Consider the following 23,938-nt stretch of genomic DNA (forward strand, 5'->3'; position numbering starts at 1 on the left):
TCCTGTCTTTAGCCTGCTCTGTTTGGCTCAGACCATCTACAGATTAGAGGCTGGTTTGGTCCAGTTGACATCTCCCAGCCAGCCTTCAGGTGATAACCCTTTCCAAGCTTAAGCTATACTTCAGATGCCAAACAAGCATCCCCATGGTTTTCCCCAAGGTCTTTTAACATTTTATAACCACCAATGCTACACCTGAAATATAAACCTATTATCCCTTGCTCCCACTACTTAATTAGCTCACCTCCTTTTCCATTCATAATTTTCCTCAGTGTTATCTGTTACATCACTTCTTCCATGTAAGTCATTTCTGGGCATATGTTGTTGTTTGTTGCTTCAGTTATGTCCAACTCTTGGTGACCCATTCGGGGTTTTCTTGTTAAAGATACTGGAGTGATTTGCCCAGGATCAAAAGGTAGTAAGTGTCCGAGGACAGATTTGAACTCAGGAAGATGAGTCTTCCTGACTCCACGCCCAGCGCTCAGTTCACTGGGCCACCAACCTGGGCATGTACTGCAGCCTATTTGCACCCACAGTTTATCCCTCCATTGTGCTTTGGATTATTCACACCTAAAACTGAAATGTTCTAAACTTAGAGAGACAGTATCGAATAATAGTTAGAAAACTGGCCTTGAAGTTAGACAGACCTGGACCTAAGACCTGGGCAGGAGCCTCTGATACATACTAATTATATGACCCTGAGCAAATCATTAAACCTCTAATGTACTAAGCAACTCTCTAAGACTAAGTTTCAGAGACGGTGACAGCCTGAATTAGTAGGAGTTGTCTCAACAGGCAGCTATCTATATCAGTGATATCACAGACCCAGTCCCTATCCCTATGCAGAATTAATAACCAAACAGCATCTCTGTGGAAATATTTAATCAAAACCGCATTACAATAATAACAATAATAATATATATATATAGTATGCTATATGATATATACTAGCATTATTATTACTATATAATATACAACATATGCTATGTACTATTATTATTATTATTATTATTATTATTATGCACCTGGGAGAAGTTTTCAATCATCAAAGCACTAAACAATTCCCAAATGTAATGCACTCCACCCTTTTACTTTTGTTCAATTCTGGGCCCAATTCACTGGCCATTTGCAGTGCTTGGATCAGATATGCATCGATTTAATGTATTAAAGGACTGGCAATCTATAGCTTATCATAGTTCTGAAAATAAGCATTTTTATTCATTTAGTTTTTCAGTCTAGTTTGGACACCATAGAAAGACTAGCAGAATAATTTTAAATCAGTAAGAGAAGACTAATGGTGAGAAATGAATAAGCATTTGAAGAAAAATTCCATCTTTCTTCATAACAAAGGGAACTAAGTCAAAATTCATTGAGAAAGGTAAAAATAACACAAAAATAATGCAACTTCCCCAAAAGATAATGAAATAGTTCAAATACTTAAATCAAAATGATTCTAAAGAGCAATCAAATAAGTAAAATATCAAAGAAAAAAAAGATTGGGAAAACATGCAAACTCTACACAGACCCAGTGTTCTAACACACTACTCCATCTACCTGCTTCCTATACCACTTGGAAGCAGAAGAAGTAAAGATGAAAGAGAATCAAAAAAATATGCTCAGACACCATCTAGTCTGGCTCTATTAGAACAAGAATCTGATATACCAGACAAATGGTTGTCCAGCCTCTTCTTAAAGACCTCCAACGAGGGAGATATTCACTATCTCTTAAAGCTGTGCTTTCCATTTTGGATAATTTTCTTAGGAAGCTTTTCCTTACATTATGATAAGAACTGGCTCTTGGCAACTAAGAACATGCTATTTATTCTCAATTCTACCCTCTGGGGCCAAGCAGAACAAATCTAATCCTACTTCCATATGGCAGTCCTAGAAATAATTGAAGGCAGTTATCATTATCTGCTCCTCCTCCCCCATCCATCCAGCCTTCTCCAATTTAAACTCCCTACTCCTGTGAACCAGTCCTTGACTAACATGTTCTCTAGTCCTCTTCTTGCCTATTTTTGGACACTTCCCAACTAGTCTGATATGTGGAGCCTGGAACTAGACTCAGTTGTTCAAATGTGATGAAATGGTTAAGTTCTTCATTTGGGATAATATCTCTTTCTACATGCAACCTAGGATAGCATTAGCTTTTGGGGCAGCCATTTCACACTGTTGACTCATATCAGTCTCACAATCCACTAAAATCTCCGATCTTTAGAAAGAAATTGCTGCTCTACATTTGTATAGTTGATTTTAAGAATCCAAGAATACAGAAATTTGCATTTATCTTTATTAAATTTAGTTTTATCTGGTTTGGCCCCATTATTCTAAACTCTGCCATCCAATATCTTATCCAGGAAAAGGAGATGGAATTGTAAAGGATGTTGGGGTGTTTGGGGAATTGTAAATGGTAGAAAATGTTTGGGGAATATGGAAAATTCTGGAGGACTTGGGATAGAGTAAAGGGAGGAGAAAGAGAAGGCCTTCAGATATAGGAAGAGAATGCATAAAGTCAAGTGTGTGTTGGAACTGGCTCAAACCAGCTCATTAGAGCCAATCATTAAATTTTACACTTTAAAATCAGCAAATGCTGCAAATCAGGGCTGGATTTATTATTTTTTCTTTATCTAGATTTTTTTTTATTTTTGATTGTCTAGACTTAGGAAAATGATGGAGAAAGTTTTAATATTGTAGATTAAACTTAAAAGTATGCCATGTATATTTGTTTTCCTGGAGAGCTGGGTGTTAAACATTTACCAACACATCACTGACCACTGGAAGGGTAAAGAAAGAGAAGTTCTAGAGCTGAAGAAGAACTTGAGGGGAAGAATAAGATAAGGACCTAGGAAGTAGGATCAAGGGACAAAAAGAACATCAGTTGAAGAATAAAGAAAAAGGATGAAAGATGAAGCAAATTTCAAGAAAAAGGGAGTTGTTAAAACAATGTATATTCATAATACAACTTGATGAGACAAGTACATAGAAGGTTTAGTAAGATGAGATTGAAAATCAGGGGTGGTTATAAAGGTGCTAATAAAGTGAGAAGGTGAGGAGAGTAACAACTTGAGAGTAGAAGACACCCCAATGGATACTTTCCACCAATCGGTTTGCCAATGCTATTCTTCAAGGAGACTGTCAACAAGTAAGCTAAAGACTTGAAAAATCTCACTTCCCACAAGTGTAGAGAAGAGGGAAATTTTTTCAGTGACCTGAGTAGACTATAGTAATGTTTTTATTTCTGTTTCAGCCAAATAACTCTTATCCCATGTTCTAAGAACAGTCTGGTCTCTCATTTACCAGATAAATTAAAGGGTCATGAGAAATATTCTCCTATTTTCCAGGTTTTCAGGAAAAATGAAATATTTCATTTTAAAGATGGAAGAAGGGCTTTACTATAATATGAAAACAGAGAAGAATGACCTTAAGAATCTTGAGAAAATCCTGACATGTCAGAAGGGTAGAAGGTGAAAGAATATCACACTGGGAGGGGTGGGACAGGGAAAAATAAGGATCACTTAACACTGGGAGCTAAGAAACAGTTTTGAATCTCTTTGCCTGGAGGAAGGAAATGTGTCTGTAGAGGACAAAGCAGGTGCTTATCATTGAAGGAGTGAAGCAGCATACCCACTGAGATTTTCAGGTGATTTTACTCTTCAAATATAAAGGAATCATGAGGGAAGCTTCCCTTCTGATTCTCATCAGCAAGGCGGAAGTGATTGTGGGGGTGGAAATTATGGGAATTTGCAGGGAAGGTGAATAAATACATTTTGAAATATTTGAAAGAGAGAAAAACTATAGCCATCAGATGGCACTGGTAAGTAAAATCAGCTTGAATTATCATTTGAGGGTGGTGATGGTGGGGAATGCACAGGAGTCAGAGGAACTCCTTCCCACTTCCTTCGCAGGGCAGGGCTTCCCTGGCAACTCACTCCCTTTGTGGGGCAGGACTTTCCTTTAAAACTCAACACACTTTGCCTTCCATAAGAAAGTGAATAGTTGTCACCTTACTCACCTACTCTTGGAGTATGCCAACTCATATTCTTCAAGAATGTTTTTCCAGGCCATGGTTCTCTCTTTCTTTCAGGGCACACATTTAAAGAACCCAATAGGGGCAGCTAAGTGGTACAGTGGGTACAGCTCCAGCCTTGGAGTCAGGAAGACTTGAGTTCAAATGCAGCCTCAGACACTTGATATTTACTAGCTGTGAGACCCTGGGCGAGTCACTTAACCCCAATTGCCTCACCAAAAAGCAAATAAATAAAGAACCCAATAACCTCTCATCTCTATAAAATATGTAGCTCTGAACCTCAGACCAGTTTGCACTAGAAAACTCCACCTTGGACTTACAAATACTCAATAACTTGCATCTCCCCCCTTTCCAGGTGGTGTATAATATTCAAGGAGGGTCAAAATCACTGGCCAATGCATTTTATGATAGGTAAATTTAAAAATCTAAATTGGAAGGAACAGGTAATTATATTATTCAGTTGAATAATATAATAATATCTTATGTTTTCAGATTGCTTTAAGGTTTACAAAGTGCTTTGTTCCACTTTAAAGTAGGTGGTACAACTATTAATTATACTGGTTTAATAGACGAAGAAACCGTAGCGTGAGGACCTTATTCGTCTTGCTTATGCAGCTAGTAAAGGGCAGGTGGAGGGGAGTAAGGATTCAGACTCGGGTCTTCTAACTCAAAAGCTAGTGTTTACTTGTTTATTTTTCAATCAGTTGTTAACTGAGTTGGTTGCTGTCAATCTACTAATATTACTAGAATGTATATTGATTTTCAAAACTTTAGATGTGTTGTTAATCCAGCCAGGTACCCACAAAATATAAAAAAGGAATGCTGATTGATTGTTTGTTGGGTCGATACTTGCTGGAGAGGTTATTGGACACATGGATGGTACTCACACAAGATGAGAAGTCATAAGTTTCAATTCAAACTGAAAAAAAAAGAAAAGGATTACTTATATTAATGAAATTATAGATCTACTGAAGTACTGAAATACTGAGTTAAGTACCTAGGCAGCTAGGTGATACAATGGATAGAGCTCTGGGCCTGGACTCAGAAAGACCTAAGTTCACATTCAGCCTTACACTTACTAACTGTGTGACCCTGGGCAAGTCACTTAACCTTTATTTGCCTTTGTTTCCTCATCTGTCTAATGAGGATAATAATGCACCTAACTCCTAGGGTTGTCATGAAGATCAAATGAGATAATATTTGTAAGTCACTTTGCAAACCATAAAGTACCTCTAGGTATTATTTATTATTATTATTATTATTATTATTATTATTATATATAAATAGATTACAAAGTTTTAGAATGCTAAGTAGTTTCACCTCTCTGAATCTTAATTTCCTCATCTGTAAAATAAAGGGGTTAAACTGCATGATATGGAAGTACTTTCTAAACTCTAACATCTTATAAATCTGTGAATTACAACCTATATAGGATGAAGAGTTTGTCCAGTATCCCACATCTTCCCAGTGGTATATTTGCTTCAGGTCCAGCCTCAGAGATGAAGATCCCTACCTTGTAAGTCTGAAAGACATGATCAAGTCTGGAACAGACAGGAGGAAGAATAACCATGTTTCAAATAAAGAAGACTTCCCAGAAGGTCAGTTTTGGAACCAATGCAGGAATTTGGATCTGCTCAAGGATTGAACTAAAAGAGATTTAGTAGGAATTTAAGACATGTTAACTCCAGAAAAAAAAAAAAAACAGTTTTCTCATAATTTTCCCAATAAGTGACAATGGAAGATCAGGATAAATTTTCCTGAATCATTTTGGATGGCAATGGTTTCCTATATTCACCCAGTCCAAGTTCTTGCACTCCAGCATTGTGTGGATTTTCCTCATAAAAATCAGTTTTTGAGGTTTCAGGAGAGAGGATCATCAATCTTCCCCTGAGAGGGGATGGCTACCAAGACACAATCAGGGACCACCCAGTGAGGAAGAGCCACTATCAGGGGTACCCTTACCTCTTGCTGTCCTTTGTCCTTCTCCTGATGATGACTCCTGGCTTCTCTGATTCCAAGACATAGCCAGTTGGGAAGAGAAATGTTGGTATTTGTAACAGTTGGATGAGTTGATAATTACCAGTCATAAGCCTTCTAGTGAGATGGAGTGATGGAATGTACACTACCACTGACTCCCGAAGTCATCTGGGCCTTCTTGGCATTTACTCTGCTTCTTTACCTTTCAGATCTCTAGGAATTATCATCTGATCTACTTATGAATCCTAAGGAAAACTGGGCCTTTCTGTCTGTCCTGCAATTGAACTTTTATAAATAAATATATATGTGTGTGTATGTATATATGTATATATATGTATATATATATGTATATATATGTGTGTGTGTATATATATATATATATATATAGTTTCCCCCCATCATGAGGATAGGAAGTCTTTTTTTCCTATTTATTTGTATCCCTAGCACTTAACATAGTTCTTGGAATAAAGTTAATGCTTAATAAGTAATTTTTCTTTCATTTAATTTACTTAGTAGCTATTGAGTCAATTCTTCAATGGATCTATGATTTCATTTGGTATCAGTTGAAACTCGTCCATACCTTCTTAATGTGTGAATTTCTTTTCCATGTCCTGTCATTATTCCTTCATAGAGAATCCACTGAATGTGCCTAAGGCCTTCTTCTAAGTCTTAACAATCAGTGGCTACCAGCGCTACTCTTGGACTGACATTCTATTATTCCTCTCCCATACTGTGTGACCAGCCCATAAATGCTTGTTCTTTGAATTTTTTTTAATTTTTAAAAAGCTTTTTAATTAAAAAAACAAACAAACAAAACAAAACCACTAGCCACCTTCTGACAGAGAAATGATGGACTCATTATGCAGAATAAGATATGCATTTTTAGACATCCAGAATATGGGAATTTCTGTGCTTGACTATGTATATTTTATTACAAATGTTTTGCTTATTTTTTCCCAGTGAGGGAAGAGGAAAGGATAGAAAATAAATGCTTGTTAATTGAAAAAAATTAATTTAATTTACATGATCAACCTGACTTCCTTTCTGATCATACGTTTCCTAGATGATATCTTCTAGGCAGCATAGCAGAGTGAATAGAATCCTTACTAGCTAAGTGTGGAGGAGTTCATTACCAGCAAGTTAGCCACCAGTGTGTTTGTGTGTATGTATTTCAGCTCCAGTAATAAGATCTACACCAGGGGAGAGATTATCCACAGTGATGAAATATTGTATCTTTTAAGAATTGAAGTATCTTGCCTTACATTTGTATATCACATGCCATTAAAAAGAGATAGATGTGTGGACTTCTGTACATGGGTTTTACTGAATGAGAATAAAATCATGGGAGAATATCTCTTCCTAAGAGAAAGATGGCAAAAACAAAACATTAATTCTATCATGTCTAATACTTGTTTTTAATCATAATAGTTCATGTTTTTACAGTGATTTAAGTTGCAAAGTATTTTAAAAACATTATTTCATTTAATTCTCACAACAAATCTATGAAATGGATGCTATTATTAGATTATTTCATTTCATCCTCGCAACAGCCCTGTGAGATAGATATTATTATTTCCATTTTAAAAATGAGGAAGTTGAGTTTCGATGGTGTTAAGGGGCTTGGAGCTTGCTCAGGGCTCTCTCTCTGTCTCTCTTTCTCATCTGAGGTAGAACCCAAACCTAGGTCTTCCCAACTCTAGGTACAGACTTTATTTATTATGCCACATAGTTTCTTGATACAAAGCTAATGATACTTTTTAATGTGAAAAATTATAATTATCAACTAACATAGTAGACTAAAATATGTATTATAAGGCACATACCTACAGAACTATTCTTAAATTTTATTCACCAAATTCTATTCTTATAAAAGTGACTGAAAAGACATTAATTCATATAGAATCATTCAACTTTAAAGATTATCTAGTCCCATCCTCTAATATTGTTATATTCTAAAAGCATGGCTCACATTGCATGACTATAGGAAAAGTGCAAATCTTGGTTACAAGTACACAGCTTAAAACCCCTATATCTGGAAAAAACAGCAGGCATATGCTGTTAAACATAATCAATGTGTTCATTTGTTTTGCTTAACTCTGCTTCTTTTTCACAAAAGAGAGTTTTATGGGGGGAGGGAGGCAGGGTAACTAAAAAAAAAACCAACAAAGTTATTTTAAGGGTTTTTTTTTTAAAGAAAAGAGCCATGAGAATTTCTGAATATTTATGATAGCCAGGTCATTTACTGCATAAGGTCGTAACTCTTTCTGGAAAGTCTCTACATAATGACCCTGTATACAAGGTACTCTGTTACTCAACTGACAATTCAAAGTATAAAACAAGAAAAACCAGCACCAAAAATTTCGGGAAACTCCAAAGATCTTTTGTACCTTCAGCATAGAGGACTAAGGATTATGAGCTGGAGCTCATACCTCAGCCTGTTAAGTGCTTACAAATTATGCCATGGATTCCTCTGATTTTTTTATCTGTTAAAGTGAGATTCAACAATTATAAGAAAATGGTATTCCTATAGTTTCCCAAAAAAAGCAAGTTTCTTGTAATATTATTTTCAACTGTTGATTTGGAATGCACAAAGAAAATCACATTTGCTTTAATAAAAACCAAGCAATTCTTTTGAATTTTCAATTTGACATGTGCCAATCACTCTCATTTAGGTACAAAAATCATAAACATGTATCTGTGAAATAGCACAACTCAAGATATTTCTTTTAAAAGCTTAATAATATCTATCTATGTATTTATCTATCTAGGAGTAATGGGAAAGACTGCTGTATTTGAAGCTGAGACCTGGATTTGTTTTTCTTTAATATTTTATTTTTTTCCAATCACACATAAAAACGATTTTTAAAATGTGTTTTAAAAAATTTTGAGCTCCATATTCTCTCCCTTCCCTCCCCTCACTTCTCATTGAGAGGGCAAGAATTTTATATAGGTTATATATGTGCAGTCATGCAAAATATATTTCCATAGTAATCATGTTTTAAAAGGAAACAGACCAAAAAAGAAAGGAATCTCTCCCCTGAAAAATAAAGGAAGTTTAAAGAAAAAGGGGTTTCGACCCTCATTCAGACTCCATCAGTTCCTTCTCTAGAGCTAGGTAGCATTTTTCCTCCTAAATCCTTTGCAATTGTCTCAGGTCACTGAGAATAGCTAAGTCATTCACAGTTGATCACCATACAATGTTCTGATTCTGTTCACACTTTGTGTCAGTTAATGTAACTCTTTGCAGGTTTTTCTGAAATCATCTTTCTCATCTTTTCTTAAAGCACAATAGTATTCCATCAATCATATACCCTATCTTGTTCAGCCAGTCCCCAATTGATGGGCATCCCCTCAATGTCCAATTCTTTGCCACTACAAAAAGAGCTGCTATAAATATTTTTGTACATATTAATCCTTTTCCTTTTTTAAAAAATCTCTTTAGGATAAAGACCTAGTAGTGGTATTGCAGGTCAAAGCATATGCACAGCTTTATAGCCATTTGGGCATAATTCTAAATTGTTCTCTAGAATGGTTGGATCAGATCACAACTTCATCAACAATGCATTAGTGTCCCAATTTTCTCATATCCCCTCCAACATCTGTAATTTTCCTTTTCTGTCATATTAACCAATCTGATATGTGTGAAGTGATACCTCAGAGTTGTTTTAATTTGCATTTCTCTAATTAATATAGAGACCTGGATTTGAATCTGTACTTCATGCACCTACTTAAAAGTAAAGTCATGGACATGAGTTAGTTTCTCTTATCCTCAGTTTCTCTATCTGTAAAATGGGAATAACAATGCTTGCATTATCTACCTCCCAGAGTTGTGAGGAAAGTGGTTTAAAATTCTTAATGTGCTATATTTTATAGCAATGGAAATGATTTGTTTTCCTTTGATCACATGTTAAAGCTCCTTTTACTAGTTGTAATAGATCTTCAGTTCTGAACATCCATAAGCTTACATTAGTGTGTGCTGGAGTCAGGAGATTAACCTTTTACTGTATGTCCTCAAATAAAATTCAGTGTGCTCAATTCCTAGCAGTATGGGGACTTCAAAGAATCACCCCAAAGCCAACAGTCAACAACTAACAAAGAAGCATAAATGTCCATTTCTGGAAGCCTACTGCTCACTTTTTGCTCCATATCTTCACACACACACACACACAAAATAAAGTTATGAGAACACTATGTGCAATGTATTATGTATAGACCTTCTGGACAACACAAAGAGCTGAAACCTCAGTCTCAGAGCTCCTTGGAGTCTAACTAGAGGCAAGGCATACACAAATGAAGAGTATTTTACTTCGTATTTAAATTTCTTTTGTTATTTAAAACAATACAGGGCACCTTGTGATAAAGTACCAAGTGAGAAATACAGATAATAAGGTGTGTAGGGGTTCAGAGGGGTCCTTGAGTAATCAGGGAAGGCATCCTCAGCCCAGAAAGACTTGAACTGGGTCTTGAAGCTTGAATAAGATTCAGAAGGTAGAAGACAAGGAAGGAAGGTGAGAGAAATCTTCCCCAAGGATTTCAGTATTTGGAAATGAAATAGCCATAATAATGAGGGAATTATACAGCAGGAGAGAGAAAGTATGCTCTTTGGACAGCACTGTGAATCTTGAATTAACAGTCCAGGACCACCCATTCCTCTGGATTCCTTCGAGAAACCTCTGTTCAAGATGTTGCAGAATTGATTAATCCTGATTTAGACTTTTCCCCTTGTGAACCCACAATTAAAACATTCATGGTAAAGTTGGTCCTCTCCTCCCTTGATCACCAAAAGATATTTCCTCATTTAGAAAGATGATTTAAAGTATCCTACCATCCTGTTGCTAGTTTCCCTTCTGTTTTCACCCCTTAAGATACTGGAATGAAATGAAAGATGGGTGAATGTCCCAGAGATAGATGCTAATTCAATAGAGATGTTCTGTTTCTATTTCAGATGCGTTACATCCACTAGTCTTCCAGATGCGCTAATGGAGAGCAGAGAATTTTTTGGATGCATGTCTCTTTTCTACACAGTAACCACCACAACTCAGGACAATTTATGTATTTTAGAATAAAATGTTTTCTCGCACAAAAGGGTGAAAAATAAAAACAGGGTGGCCCGGGGCGCAAGGAAGCTGTTGTTGCAGGAATCCTGCAAGTTAATGTGAGAATTCACCCGGGACTCTAAGAAAGATGTGGAGTGGGAAGGGGGGGGGAACAAAAACTCTCTTCCCCTTGCAGCTGTCCCTTTCCTTCATTTGTTGCTCCAATAAGCAGTAATTAGGTCCTGAGCTAATGGTGTCAGCTGATCTGCTGTTTTTAGGCTAGACCCAGAGGAATCTCCATGGAAACCCTGCTGGAGTCATCCCCCCACCTGGATGCTGCGTGCTCCTTTCTGCCACCTGGCTGCTGCCTGGCCCGCTGCTACCACTTCTGTTGCCTCCTCCCTGTCTCTAACCTGCAGCCTGCAGCATGCGCACTGCCCCCGGGATCCCTAAATGGGACAATTCTGCCCGTGACGTCAGCGCCCAGCCGTCTCCACAGAAACTTTTGTCCCACTGGCCAATCAGGGAGCTCGGAAGGGGCTGGGGAGGGGGGCGGGAGGAGAAGGGAGTTGGGGCGGGGGGGGGGGGGGCGTGGAGAGGCGAGAGGTTTAGTGTGTGGAGCTGTTCAAGCTCAGCCTGGGCTGTCAGTCCCTGCTCCAGCCGCTGCGCGAGACCTTCTCATAGATTCATACACACTTTCTCTCTCTCTCTCTCTCTCTCTCTCTCTCTCTCTCTCTCTCTCTCTCACTCACTCACTCACACACACACAGGCTTCATGGGAGAGGGAGGCACTGACCATTTTGCAAGTGCTGGGACAAGACTGCCGTGCGGTGGGTGCAAAGACTCTTCCTCCCCACTTCTTGCTTTCGCTCTGGATACAGAAGACAGGGGAAGTACGGCATTTGAATTGGACTAGGTATTTGTGCACTTGTCTGGCAGTCTACTTAGGAAAGCAGCTGAACTGGACGAGTTCATGCCTTAACAGAGTATAATAAAAGGGGAAGGATTGCAGCTACTGCACGAGGAAGATGGGAACTCCTCTATTTCTATCTCTTCAATAAACGGAATGAAATACTGAATGGAGGAACCGCACACTACATTTGCCTGGGAAAATCGTCCGGCGGAACTAACAATTTGGCTACTTTCTTCAGAGGAGGGGGTGTTCATTACTTGGCAGGGGGAAAAAAGAAACCAGAAACCGAATGTATGAATTTGAAACCATTGGCCAAGCAAAGGGAGAAAATCAATCAAGATTGTATTTTAAACAAAGGTTTTCTAAGCTTTTGTACCATAAACTTACTTCAGTGTCTCGTGACCAGTTTAGCGGAGACGGGAGGATAATCCAGAGGAGTCCTACATGTGTGCATCATTATTAAACTGCAGACACACCGACAGCCGCCTTCTTTCATTTACCAACATCCAACTGGAAATTGAAATCTCTATTCCGTCCAATAGTTGATCATGTACAAACTCTATATGTATATCAATATATGAATAGCTTATATCCTGGGTTTAACTAGTAGGACATAGATGTGGAGCTGCAATTCAGCCCAGATGAATAAGAGGAGCTTAAATTTCGTAGTATTTTTTTAAAAAGAAAGAATTCTGTTACTGTGAAACAAATTCTGATAGGTTTATAAGATGACAGGTAAGAACTTTCACTGCTCTTAGCACCTTAACGCCCAAAGCAGTGAGCGCTGAGAAGCAGGACCCTGGAAAGGGGTGAGCTCAAGCGACCAATTTGCCCTCCAGTGTTTGCAACCAGGATAGACGCAGCTTTAGGGAAAGGATCAATCAATCCTCCAGGACAATCAGGAGAGAAAAAACCCTGGGAGATTTGAGGAGGGCAGGCTTTTTTTTTTTTTTTAAACCTGCGCTATCCGGGATGGGACCTGGAGGAGGGATGTTATCCTAGGCCTGAACACAAGTAAACATTTTGCATTTTTAGCAAACCAAGATATTGTGTGTTAGTTATTTTAAACCAAACCCCTCTGGGCTAGATGCTTTTGGAGACGTTGGGATGGTCCTGGTTGAACAACATTAAAGAGACTGATAACGTAGAAGGATAAGAAAAGCTTCAGAGACCCCCGTCTTCCCCTCTTCTGTGAGCCGGTGCAATTAAAAATGAACAAGAGACTTGGTAGATCTCGGCACTGATTGCTCCCCACCCCCCTTCCCTGACCCGGACCCTCTCCTCCCTCCCCTATCCCAGCCCCCTAAAGCCAGGATTTGATTGCAAGCGGGACCTCCTCTTGTTCCACATTGTGGTAGTGGATGCATTTTTCATGAGCACTAGGTGAACAGGTGCAAAGTACGTTTGGAAAATCCAGGCGGCCCATTTCGGTGGCGTGGCGTGGCGTGGCGTGGAGGGTGGTATCCGGCCATCTCCGAGGGGATCATGGAGAGCGACCGGGACATGTACCGTCAGTTTCAGGACTGGTGCCTCCGGACTTATGGAGACTCCGGAAAGACCAAAACGGTGACCCGTAAAAAATACGACCGGATCGTCCAGCTCTTGAACGGCTCCGAGTCGAGCTCCACGGATAATGCCAAATTTAAATTCTGGGTCAAATCGAAAGGTTTCCAGCTCGGCCACTCGGACGAGGTCAATGGTGGAGGTGGCAAGCAAGTGCTCTTCGTGCCGGTCAAAACCACGGTTAGTGAAGTCCCTGCCTTCCTCTCGTGTTTGTCCGCCGAGCGACCCACCGAGGCAGCCTGGAGGGGAAGGGGGAAGCCACAGTTGGCTCGTTTCTCTCCCTCCCCCCCCCTCCACCTGCCCTCCCCCTAGTCATCCCCATATCGCATTTGCCAGGCACGTTTCTCCCCACAGTTAAGTCTTTGTGGTTCTTTATTGCACAGCCCTAATGCACTTCGAGTCCCCTCCCTTCCTTCCCCTTCCCCGCACCCTCCTCTGCAGCTTCTCTCCGGGCAGGAGACGGCTTTGGGGGTGGGCTATTGTCCCGTCTCCTCAGCTGCCCGTCTGGCGTGTGTCCTGCCCGCCACATAAAGGCCACATCTTCATCCCACCGCCGCCACTAACTGGTTTGATAATGTACGATTCTGATCGATAGTGTACAGTGTCTCCTTATTGGCACAAAGCCCGAGTGTGGCGCTGGTCGTTGATTTGGGGGTTTCCCCAGGATATCAGGTTTTATTGTTAGACCACAGCCTGGGAGACGCGGGGCAGCCGGCAGGCACGCACGCCTGGATAATTGCGATGACTGGTTAGATTTTAGATATGCGGGTGTGTTCGCTCCCCCTCCGCAAATAAAGAAGCAGTTAGACGATGATCAACAAAGAGAGAGACGGGCTCTGAGCGCGATCAAATGCTGTATTTATTGCTTACTCTTTCTGGGATTGCTCAAGTCTCTCACAGCTTTGAAGCTTGCTTTAAGCACAGTCGCTGGGAACCACTAGTATTGCCAGCTTTGCGAGATCTGAGCCTGGAAAGCTAGACTTGGTTCTTTCTCATAGCAGAAGAGCTATAATGTTGGGTAGCAGCGGGAGCACCAGAATTTCCTATTTAAGAAGATGGGAACTATGGGCCACAAGTAGGTTTGCATATATTAAATTAATAATGCTTCTCTTTCTATATCATGCCACGGTGCGTAGCCTCTTGATTTGGGAGATGACAGAAGGTAACACATCCATCTTTTCATTTCTACCTTGACTTTCTGGTTTCTTAGTAAGCATCCTTATTTACTATTGGCAGTCATTGTTTACAATATCCCTAGAGTATGCAAAAGAGGAGACTTCTAGGGAGCTACTCTACCTTCACTATGAGAGAGGAAAAGGAAAATATTTGAATGTAGTTTGTTTTTTTTTTTTAAGGTATCAGTGAGAAGGCTGTCTTACATTTGAAACAATTTCTTCTATTCAAATTAAAATGTTTTTTTTGGTGGTTGTATTTTATAGGTATCTGGGCATTAGGAAAATGGTAAATGGAAGTAAATGACATAAACTAAGTATAGAAACTGTGCTGTTTTGTTTGGTTGTATCAATGAGTCAGACCTTTCCTTTACTCTTTGGCTTTACTCAAGAAAATTGTCAAATTGATATCCTCTCCCCCACCCCACTATTTAATGTAGGCATAATTGAGTTGACTATTCAAATGATCTGTATATATTGTAGAAATAGTAGAATGAACATTAACAGTTTTTTCACTTTATGAAATTATAATTTTAAGAACTGGAAATCTGTTTTTAAAATTAGCTAATATAAATCATAATTTATAAGTAAAAGGACTTATTTCTCATTTGGACATTACTAGACTAATTAAAGACAAACAAAAGAAAATAATCCACTTAAAAAAAGACATTAAAAAAAACCTTTTGATTAGAATGAGACATGTTTTAGAGAAAATTTGTGGTGCCAGAAACTTTTTCTACCCTCCTTCTTCTAGGGAAAACTTATTTCCCTCTGTTAACCTGTCAGGTTGCTTCACCTACGTGTGAGCTGAGTGAGCTGATTATGATTTGAATATAGTCATTTGAAAATGTTTATACATAATCCCAAATATAACATCAAAATCATGTGAATTTGTAAGATCAAAGTGAATACCAAACATGACCTCCTCAGAAACACCTTTACTAACAAGACACTGAGTTTGAGTTGTCATGGCATAGTTAAAGATTATTATTAAAGAAATTATTCTAAAGCTCATGATAAGTTAGTGAATTCATTTTGGCTTTCCTTAAAAGCAAAACACATCTGGAAGGTTTAGAGAAGTCATCTAACTTTCAGGTGGTGAGAAAACAATGGTTTTTGTCTAGAGCTTAAAAGCTCTGCCTCCCATTCAAGACTGTATCAAAATGTTGAAGAGGTTTATAATTCATGAACAACCCTACTGCTGTGTGGTAGTTTATGAAATTTTTATGCTGCCATTGTCACAGAAATGTAAGCCCCTTCTGCTTGTAGAAACAGTCCACCTCTGTATCAGAGTTTTTTCCTTAAACCCCACCCCCAACCAGTTTTCTTACACCATTTGTTTCCCCATATAGGAAAATTATTTCTCCCTTTGAAATGTTCATTGGTAATTTTCAATAGGAGTACATTTACTCAATGAAAAAAAAAATCACTATTTTGACCCCAAAGACATACTAGCTTAAAAAAGGAGGGTGGAGGGGTAGATACCTTTCAAGTCCAGTTCCAAGAATAATTCTTAGCTACTGGAGGTGTTGAGGTTTGTCGCTCAGTTCTGCTGTCAACCAGAGAGATTTGCTCCTGACCGTGCAGTAATCCACTGCTGCTGGTAATTAGACATCATTACTGCTGCGTTAAAGGAAAAGAGAGAAGGGGAGAGGACAGGCTGGGGCTAATTAACTACTTGATTCTAATGAAAGAAAGAGAGACTGATAGCAACTGGGAGGTTGCAAAGACTAGACATGCAACATAGACTTAATTGAAGCAAGGATTATCTTGTAGTCTTAAAATACTTGGTCTTATTTTTTATTTTCCATACATGATATATAGTAGGCTTTAGAATAGATCTCTTAATGAAGCCTAATCTCAACTGGTCACAAACCATAGTATTAATAAATATTTACTGATAGTATATGACAGTAGGGCATTTTAAAAAACAAATGTATCCTTCAATGTATTTGACCATTCAAGAACATTATGAAGGAGCCAGGCCTGATATTCAGATCATTCTGTGGTCTAGGAGACATACTCTTGGTCACCAAGCAACATCATCCTGCCAAACAGCCATTTTAGATTCAGAGTCGGACAACAACACATATGTAGTGAAATATTTATGCCTGAAGTACAGACAATATTCCATTCCATTTCAAATTACCAATATTATTTGCCTATGTTCTTTCAAACAGAGCAGGCTGCCCTGCATTGGAAATGATGCCCAGCTTAGACTTTTTTAGAGATGAAAAAACTGAGCAATAAGCCAGATGGATGACATTAAATAGTACAAAGTTTTTTCATCAGTGATACTCATCACTTAGCCTTACTAAGGTAGCAGATTTTCCTTCTTTGATAGTTCTCATTCTGGTTTCTTTGGATTCTCTACCTAGTTGGTCCTTAATGACATAGTTGTCAGATAACATGTGCCTCTGACATCATAATTCCCTCTTACTCTATCCAGAATGTATCATTTTATCTCATATTTTAGAAAGTAAGCTTAGGTATCTGCCACAAAATGTTCAAAGCTTTGGGCTAGGAATGAGGCTAATATAGTATAAATATCTCTTTTAAAAGCCAGACTATTTCAGAAAACTGGAAAGCAAAGTAAGCCTATGTTTTGTTTTTGATTCGTTCAGAGGCCAATACGAGAACTCTAATCTAAACTGAATGATGAAGTAATGTGAAGACTACTCTTTTTTATATAAATCTGTAGGAACAGACGCTGAAGTCTAAATTGTTGCTTTTTTCTCATAATTGCTTCCTCTTATATTTATCCCACTTGAGGACATAAAAGAAAAAAATGTGTTATCTTTAGTTACATCTTTAAAAAATAATGATTTATTCATTTCTGCAATCTGTAAGCCCCAGATTTCTATTGTTCTGTTGTGTATACTATGAGCTGATTACTGTACGATCATTAGGGTGAATATTCATGTAGCAGTTTATAAACAGTTGTAGTTTTTGTGAGTTATTTAGCCGTGGATTTGGTTATACAACCCTCTATATGTTTATCGTGATTCACCCCCTTTGTGTGAAGGAAGTAAGCTATTTAAGGGCCCCTACAGGTGATGTGTATGTTTCTGCTGGGCACAGATTCATGCCTGTGGCACTTGGATATTCATGCCTCTATATGGATGGGGCCTTGGTCTAGACATGGTAGGGCAAGGTCACTGATAAGATAGCTGAAGCCATGGGAGACACCTGATTGCTATGATATAAAATGGTCATGAAATAGGGGGAAAGAAACCCAAAATATTTGCCTTGATGTGAATCCAGCTTTTTTGTTTTGTTTCCTTCCCAATCACTCGTGAATGTAGCCACCAATTACCAAGCCAGTCTCCTCTTCATTCATGTATAGGTCTGACTAGCAGGAAGAATACCAAGAAGAGAGAGAAACTCTATCCAGAAGTGTGCTTGGAACATCACCTTCCTTAACAAAAGGATAATAGTAAAAAAGAGAAAATAAAGGATTTCTAAGTTTTTAAGAGCTCTTTCCAAATTTATACACCAATTTATCTCTATGAGATTTCTGCACTCTGTAAAGGATCTTCACCATCTTCTTAGCAATTTCAAAGGAATGGGGAATTTGCCAGTTCCCATATCTTTCTCTTAATGTGATATCTCTGCTTAAAGACCACTCTAGTCATCAGGAAAGGAGCATGGAGAAGACTGGCCCTTATATCCTGCTCACCGTACTGCTGTGACATGGACAGAAGGGAATGACGTAATAGGGGAAATATATTGAAGGTGGTAATTATAGAACTTTCAGAACCTGCAATCCTGTGCCATTAAGAAAGGCCTAGACCAGGTATGGGGAACCTGTGGCCTCAAGGCCCCATGTGGCCCTCTAGGTCCTCAAGTGCAGTCCTTTGACTGAATCCAAACTTCACAGAACAAATCCTCTTCATAAAAGGATTTGTTCTGTAAAACTTGGACTCAATCAAAAGGCCACACCTGAGGACTTAGAAGGCCACATGGAGTCTCAAGGCCACAGGTTTCCCCACCCCTGACCTAGATCTAGTAATTGGCTTATGGATTCAAAAGCTTGGAAATCATCTGTGAAATCACTTGGATTATCTGTTGTCCTCTTCATTTTTCAGATGAGGCCCAAAATGTTAAATGACTTGCCTAAGGTCATACAACTAGCTAGTGTGGAGGCTGGGACCAGACACACGTTCTCCTAACTCTTCAGTCCTTTTTCCACTAGTAAGAATCTTACAGTGGGGCATCTAGGTGGCACAGTGGCTAGAGCACCAGACTTAGAGTCAGGAGGACTTGAGTGCAAATCCAGCGACATGTACTTGCTGTGTGACCCTGGGCAAATCATTTAATGCTGATTGCCTCCTAAGAAAAAAAGAATCTTAAGGTTTGGGTTTACTAACATGGTAAATTTTCTAATACTATTTTTTATTTGAATAGCTGAGATGGAGATACAGCTAACCTGTTGTGTTCCTTTTAATCTCAAAATGCTCATATTAATGAATAGAATCAACAGGGTCAAACACACATACTTTTAATAGTGTTAGAATGGATGGGTTTGTATGCATTTTAATTCCTTGTTGCATTTTGATTTTTGTGTCTTACATGGTTTACATATCTATCATGTTATTGGTAGCCAGCCATCATAAAAAAATGATAGGTATGTAAGCCATATGAGACAGAAAAATCAAAATGCAATAAAGAATTAAAATACAGGGTGAATTTTTCTTGTGTACATTAGTTAAGATAGTGGATTAAAGATGCAACAACTCACTTAATACATAGAAATAAGGGTGTTTCATAGTTTTAGTCTACTGATACTACAAATTACGACATAAAAGAGTGGAAAAATAAGTGTACAACAGGACACTTTGGTTACAATGACCATATGTGTCATTTGAAAAAAAAATGAAACATAGAAATGACTGTCATAAAGGGATTTAAAATGAATCATTAAAGATCGAATTAGATAGATAGTATCCTCTTGGCATCAAGAGCACTGGCAGAAAGCCCTTAGCATATGGGGTGAAATATGACAAACTTATGGGAGGATGTGGACGAGTCACATATGCTGGTCAGATATGGAGATTACAATGTATATCCCTGAAGGGGAACACTCACACAGATGATCCATTGGAATATTGGAATATTTTCCAATGATTAGATAGTCCAGTGACTAGAATTCTGGATTTGGAGTCAGGAAGACCTGAGTTCAAATCCTGCCTCAAATACTTAACTGAGTGACCTTGGACAAATCACTTAATCTCTTTCAGCCTCAGTTTCTTCATAGGTAAAAGGGAGATAATGGTTGTGAAGGTCAGAAAAAAAGTGCTTTGCAAACCTTAAATTACTACATAAATGCCAGTAGTTGTTATCTTCTTCTTAAGTACAGAGTACTCAATTAAGTATCTTAATTAGTTAAGATAAAATTAGATTCAGCACTTATCAGTTATGTGACCCTGAGTAAGTAGCTTAACCTTTATCTGCCTCAGTTTCTTCAATTATAAAATGATGAAATTGGACTCAATGACTACTAAGGACCCTTCCTAAACTCTAAACCTATGAGCCTATGATCTTGTGATGCTAAGATTTGTGAAACTTTGTGATTAATAAGGAGGAAGTTTACTAAAATAAGGAGTTTATATCTTATTACCTTAAAACAAATCTTGAAAATTCCAAGAAGTCTATGGGAACTGCCTACTTAAGGGTCACACCTACATTGCAAGCTTTTGCCAGTGAATGAACTTTTTAGAAATCCAAGTGTAGATTTCCATATTCTGTATCTGACTGATCACAACACAAACATTTTGAGATAAAGATGTTTGTTTCAAACAGCACAATTAAAAAAAAAACTGCTTTAAGGCAACATTCCAAATCTTGTCAAAGGCTGGTTACTGCCCCGTCTTCTTCATTTTATTAATTTACTTACTGCTTATCCTGCTTCTACTACTAGGAAATTTTTAGAAATTGATTGTCAACGCATTCACAAATTTAATAATTGTGAATAGTCCTAAAATGATGTGCACAGATAGAACAGACCAAATCTTGTCAATTTCTTTCTCTCTCTTTTTTTCCAAATTCATTGATGACTGAATACATATAACTCAGTGTTTCAGTGAATCTATGATCTCTCCGTTGTGAGTACTACATCCATTGGTGTAAATCACAATTCATATATACATATCAGGAAACAGCTTGGGATCATTGACATCACTTAAAACACACCTATTTTTGAAATATTTTTAAAATATTTCTGCTTTTACATGATGCTTTATTTGCTACTGTAGCTTCTGTGTTGTATGTTCCAGTGAAAATGGCAATTTCTTGCCAACCATCATCTCAGTCTTTGTACCTGGAATGTCTTCCGCTATTCGTACTTCCACTTGTTGAAATTCTATGAACTATGAAACTACGAAAGATGTCCCCACCTACCTAGCTGTAAGTGATCCCTTCCTCCTTTAAAATCTTATGGCATTCTGCTTACACCTCTCCTTTATAATTATTATATTCTAATTTTATTGTAGTTGTTTGTATACCTGACATTCTGCATTATAAGCTCTTTGAGGTCAGGGATTGTGTTTTATCAAATAAGCACCTATTAAGCAACTACTCAAGGTGCTGCTTAGTTATCTCTGTATCTCTTGGTGTTTTGCACATATTAGGAGTTCAATAAGTGTTTCATGAATGAATGAACAAATTCGTGAATAGAATGAAAGCATAAATGATTTATTTGTTGTTACTACAATGCACTATTTTATTTGATTCACTGAGATCTTTAAATAACTTGTATAGTCTTCTAAGATTTTCACAGTGAAAGACCAATTTGGAGATAAATGAATTACAATTTTTTCCATAGTGTTTTTTACTTTTTATATCCTCACCTAGTATTTCCTTCTTCATTTTGCGTCACAAAGAGGTGGTCCTTCTTGCCAAAGCAAATCCCCCTTCAATCATTCTTGATCCTGCCCCTTTCCTTCTCCTCCAAATTGCCTCCTTCTATCATCCCACTTTACTCTCTCCCTATCCACAAGCTCCTTCTCTGTTGCTGACATACCCATCTCTCTCATTCATTCTTAAAAAAACTCTTGCTTGAGCTTAACCTCCCTGCTATCATTCTATATCTCTACCATTTCCTTTTTCTCTCCTCCCTTAGCTTTTTTGGCTAAAAGTCTTGGGAATCTAATCTATACTATACTTCCTCTCCTCATTGTTTTCTAAGCCTTCTGCAGTCTAGTTCCCCATCTTGTCATTCAACTGAATATCGTCTCTCCAAAATCACCAATGATTTCTTAGTTGCCAAATCTAATGGCTTCTTTCTCAATCCTGATCCTTCTTGAATTCCTTGTAACTTTTCACAATGTCAGTCACCTTCTTCTGAATATTCTCTCCTTTCTAGGTGTATGTGACACTGCTCTCTACTTACTGGTTCTCCCCTTATCCATGAGACTGACTGCTCTCATTTTCCTTTACTAGATCATGACCAGGTCATACTTACTAACCCTACTTTGCCTCCAGGATCAAATACAAAACTCTCTGTTTGGCATTCAAAGCCCTTCACAAACTAGCTCCTTCTTGCCTTTCTTACACCTTACTCTTCAATTCAGTCAGTGATATTGGCGTCCTGGCTATTATAAGAACAAGCACTCCATCTCTTGGCTCTGAAGATTTTCTCTGTCTCCCATGCCTAGAATGTTCTTCATCCTCATTTCTACCAATGGACAATTATCATTAAACTGCAATTGGTTCAAGTGATTATCACAATGTAACTTATTTAAAAGAAAGGGCCTCTTTGTTGCCCCTTTTCTGGGAAGTAGCAGGATAGAGAACAACTTGTAAATGCTTGTTGACTGAATTTGAGTAAATCTCTTGCTATATTTTAATAGATGGTAAAAATTTCAGAGTCGTTTTCCCCCCCTTTAAGTTGAGTTGTTTTTGTTTGTTTGTTTGTTTGCTTTGCTCTTTTTCTTTGCAGTGAAGATTTCTACAATGGGCTCTTATATCATGCTCTCAAGAAATTTAATCAAGTACCCAGCTGTCACAACTGTTCTTGTAGTGGCAAAATTTTCAAGTGTTTGGGAGAGGAGCAAGAAAGCCAGGGATTTGGGGAATTGACTCGGAGATCAGGTTCAAGAATGTCAGATCCTTGATATTTATAGGAATACAGAAGAATGTACTTTATAGGAATAGATCTGGTACCTGACATTTATTACCTTGATCTCTATTCTTAGGACAAATATTCATTGGTAAGGCACTTTATTATCTGTATTTTTACTATTCTGTGTGGAGGTAGTGACTATTTTTAAAATGTCTTTGTTTGGAATTATTTATTTATTTTTTTCTGTGAGAAATGATTAGTTTGCAAAGAGTAATGAACATTCTGTTACTTACACCTCACTATAACTAACAGCAGCAACTGCCAGATGGTTGGCTGGACTTAGGGGTTTAGTTTGTGGCCATGGAGCAATGCTTTCTGGCATACACAGAGATCTAATTTGCAGCCTTGGACTTATTAGTATTATGCCTTAACCAAGTCATCTCATTGGCCAATGCTCTTAACTTTATATCATGGAGATTTTCCTAAATGTCAGGTGTGGGTCACAGTTCTCTTGTCTGGGTCTAGTTACAGTTCAACAAAGCTTAATTAATGAAAATGCCATGACAAAGGAATGCCACTTTTATCGCTACTTCTTGTCTTATAACGCGCAAAAAACTATTACATCAAAACAGTAACATTTTACTGCTTTAAATTTCACTAATTAAGAATTAGTGCTAATTTAACCAGGACTGGGCAGAAATTTACCACAAATGATGGAAGTGGGTAAAGTTAGTAAAGTAATAATGTAAATGAGATTCAAGGCAATATGTTTAAATTTTAAAGGTCTTAATTTCTTCCATTTGCATACACATAATCCATATGCTCATTACAAATGACCATCTTCTATTCATTAATGCAGATATTATTCTGCAAGAAATACTTTGTAAATATCTAGCTTGAGTTACTATGTAGATGGACAAAAGAATTTCAGCTCCTCCGTAATTCAGACTTCTTTCATTAATTCAAAATAGTCTTGACCACATTTATTACATCACATAAGAGGAACACTGTTATGGTTGAAAAAGTACTAGATTTGAAGTCAAAAGACACCTGGTTTCAAATCTTGCCTCAGATACTGATTAACTGTGTGACCATCTGCAATTCACAGCTCCCCTGAATCTTCCTTGCCTCATCTATTAAACAGGGACAAAAATGCCAGTGCCGCTTACCTTCATAAGGTTGTTAGAATCA

At 38.0% G+C, this 23,938-nt stretch overlaps 1 protein-coding gene across 4 annotated transcripts in view; it reads left to right on the forward strand.

The window, feature by feature from the left end:
• Positions 1-13,435: 13,435 nt before the first annotated feature.
• LOC114031875 (nucleolar protein 4) overlaps positions 13,436-23,938 on the forward strand; it is a 427,691-nt gene continuing 417,188 nt past the window's right edge. For all 4 annotated transcript variants that reach the window (XM_027847060.1, XM_027847059.1, XM_027847061.1 and 1 more), the window contains exon 1: positions 13,436-13,693. In XM_027847060.1, coding sequence (XP_027702861.1) covers positions 13,436-13,693 — 258 coding nt within the window. The remainder of the gene's footprint in view (positions 13,694-23,938) is intronic.

Source organism: Vombatus ursinus, unplaced genomic scaffold (assembly GCF_900497805.2).
Source record: "Vombatus ursinus unplaced genomic scaffold, bare-nosed wombat genome assembly UNPS02015255.1, whole genome shotgun sequence".
Classification (NCBI taxonomy): Eukaryota; Metazoa; Chordata; class Mammalia; order Diprotodontia; family Vombatidae; genus Vombatus; species Vombatus ursinus.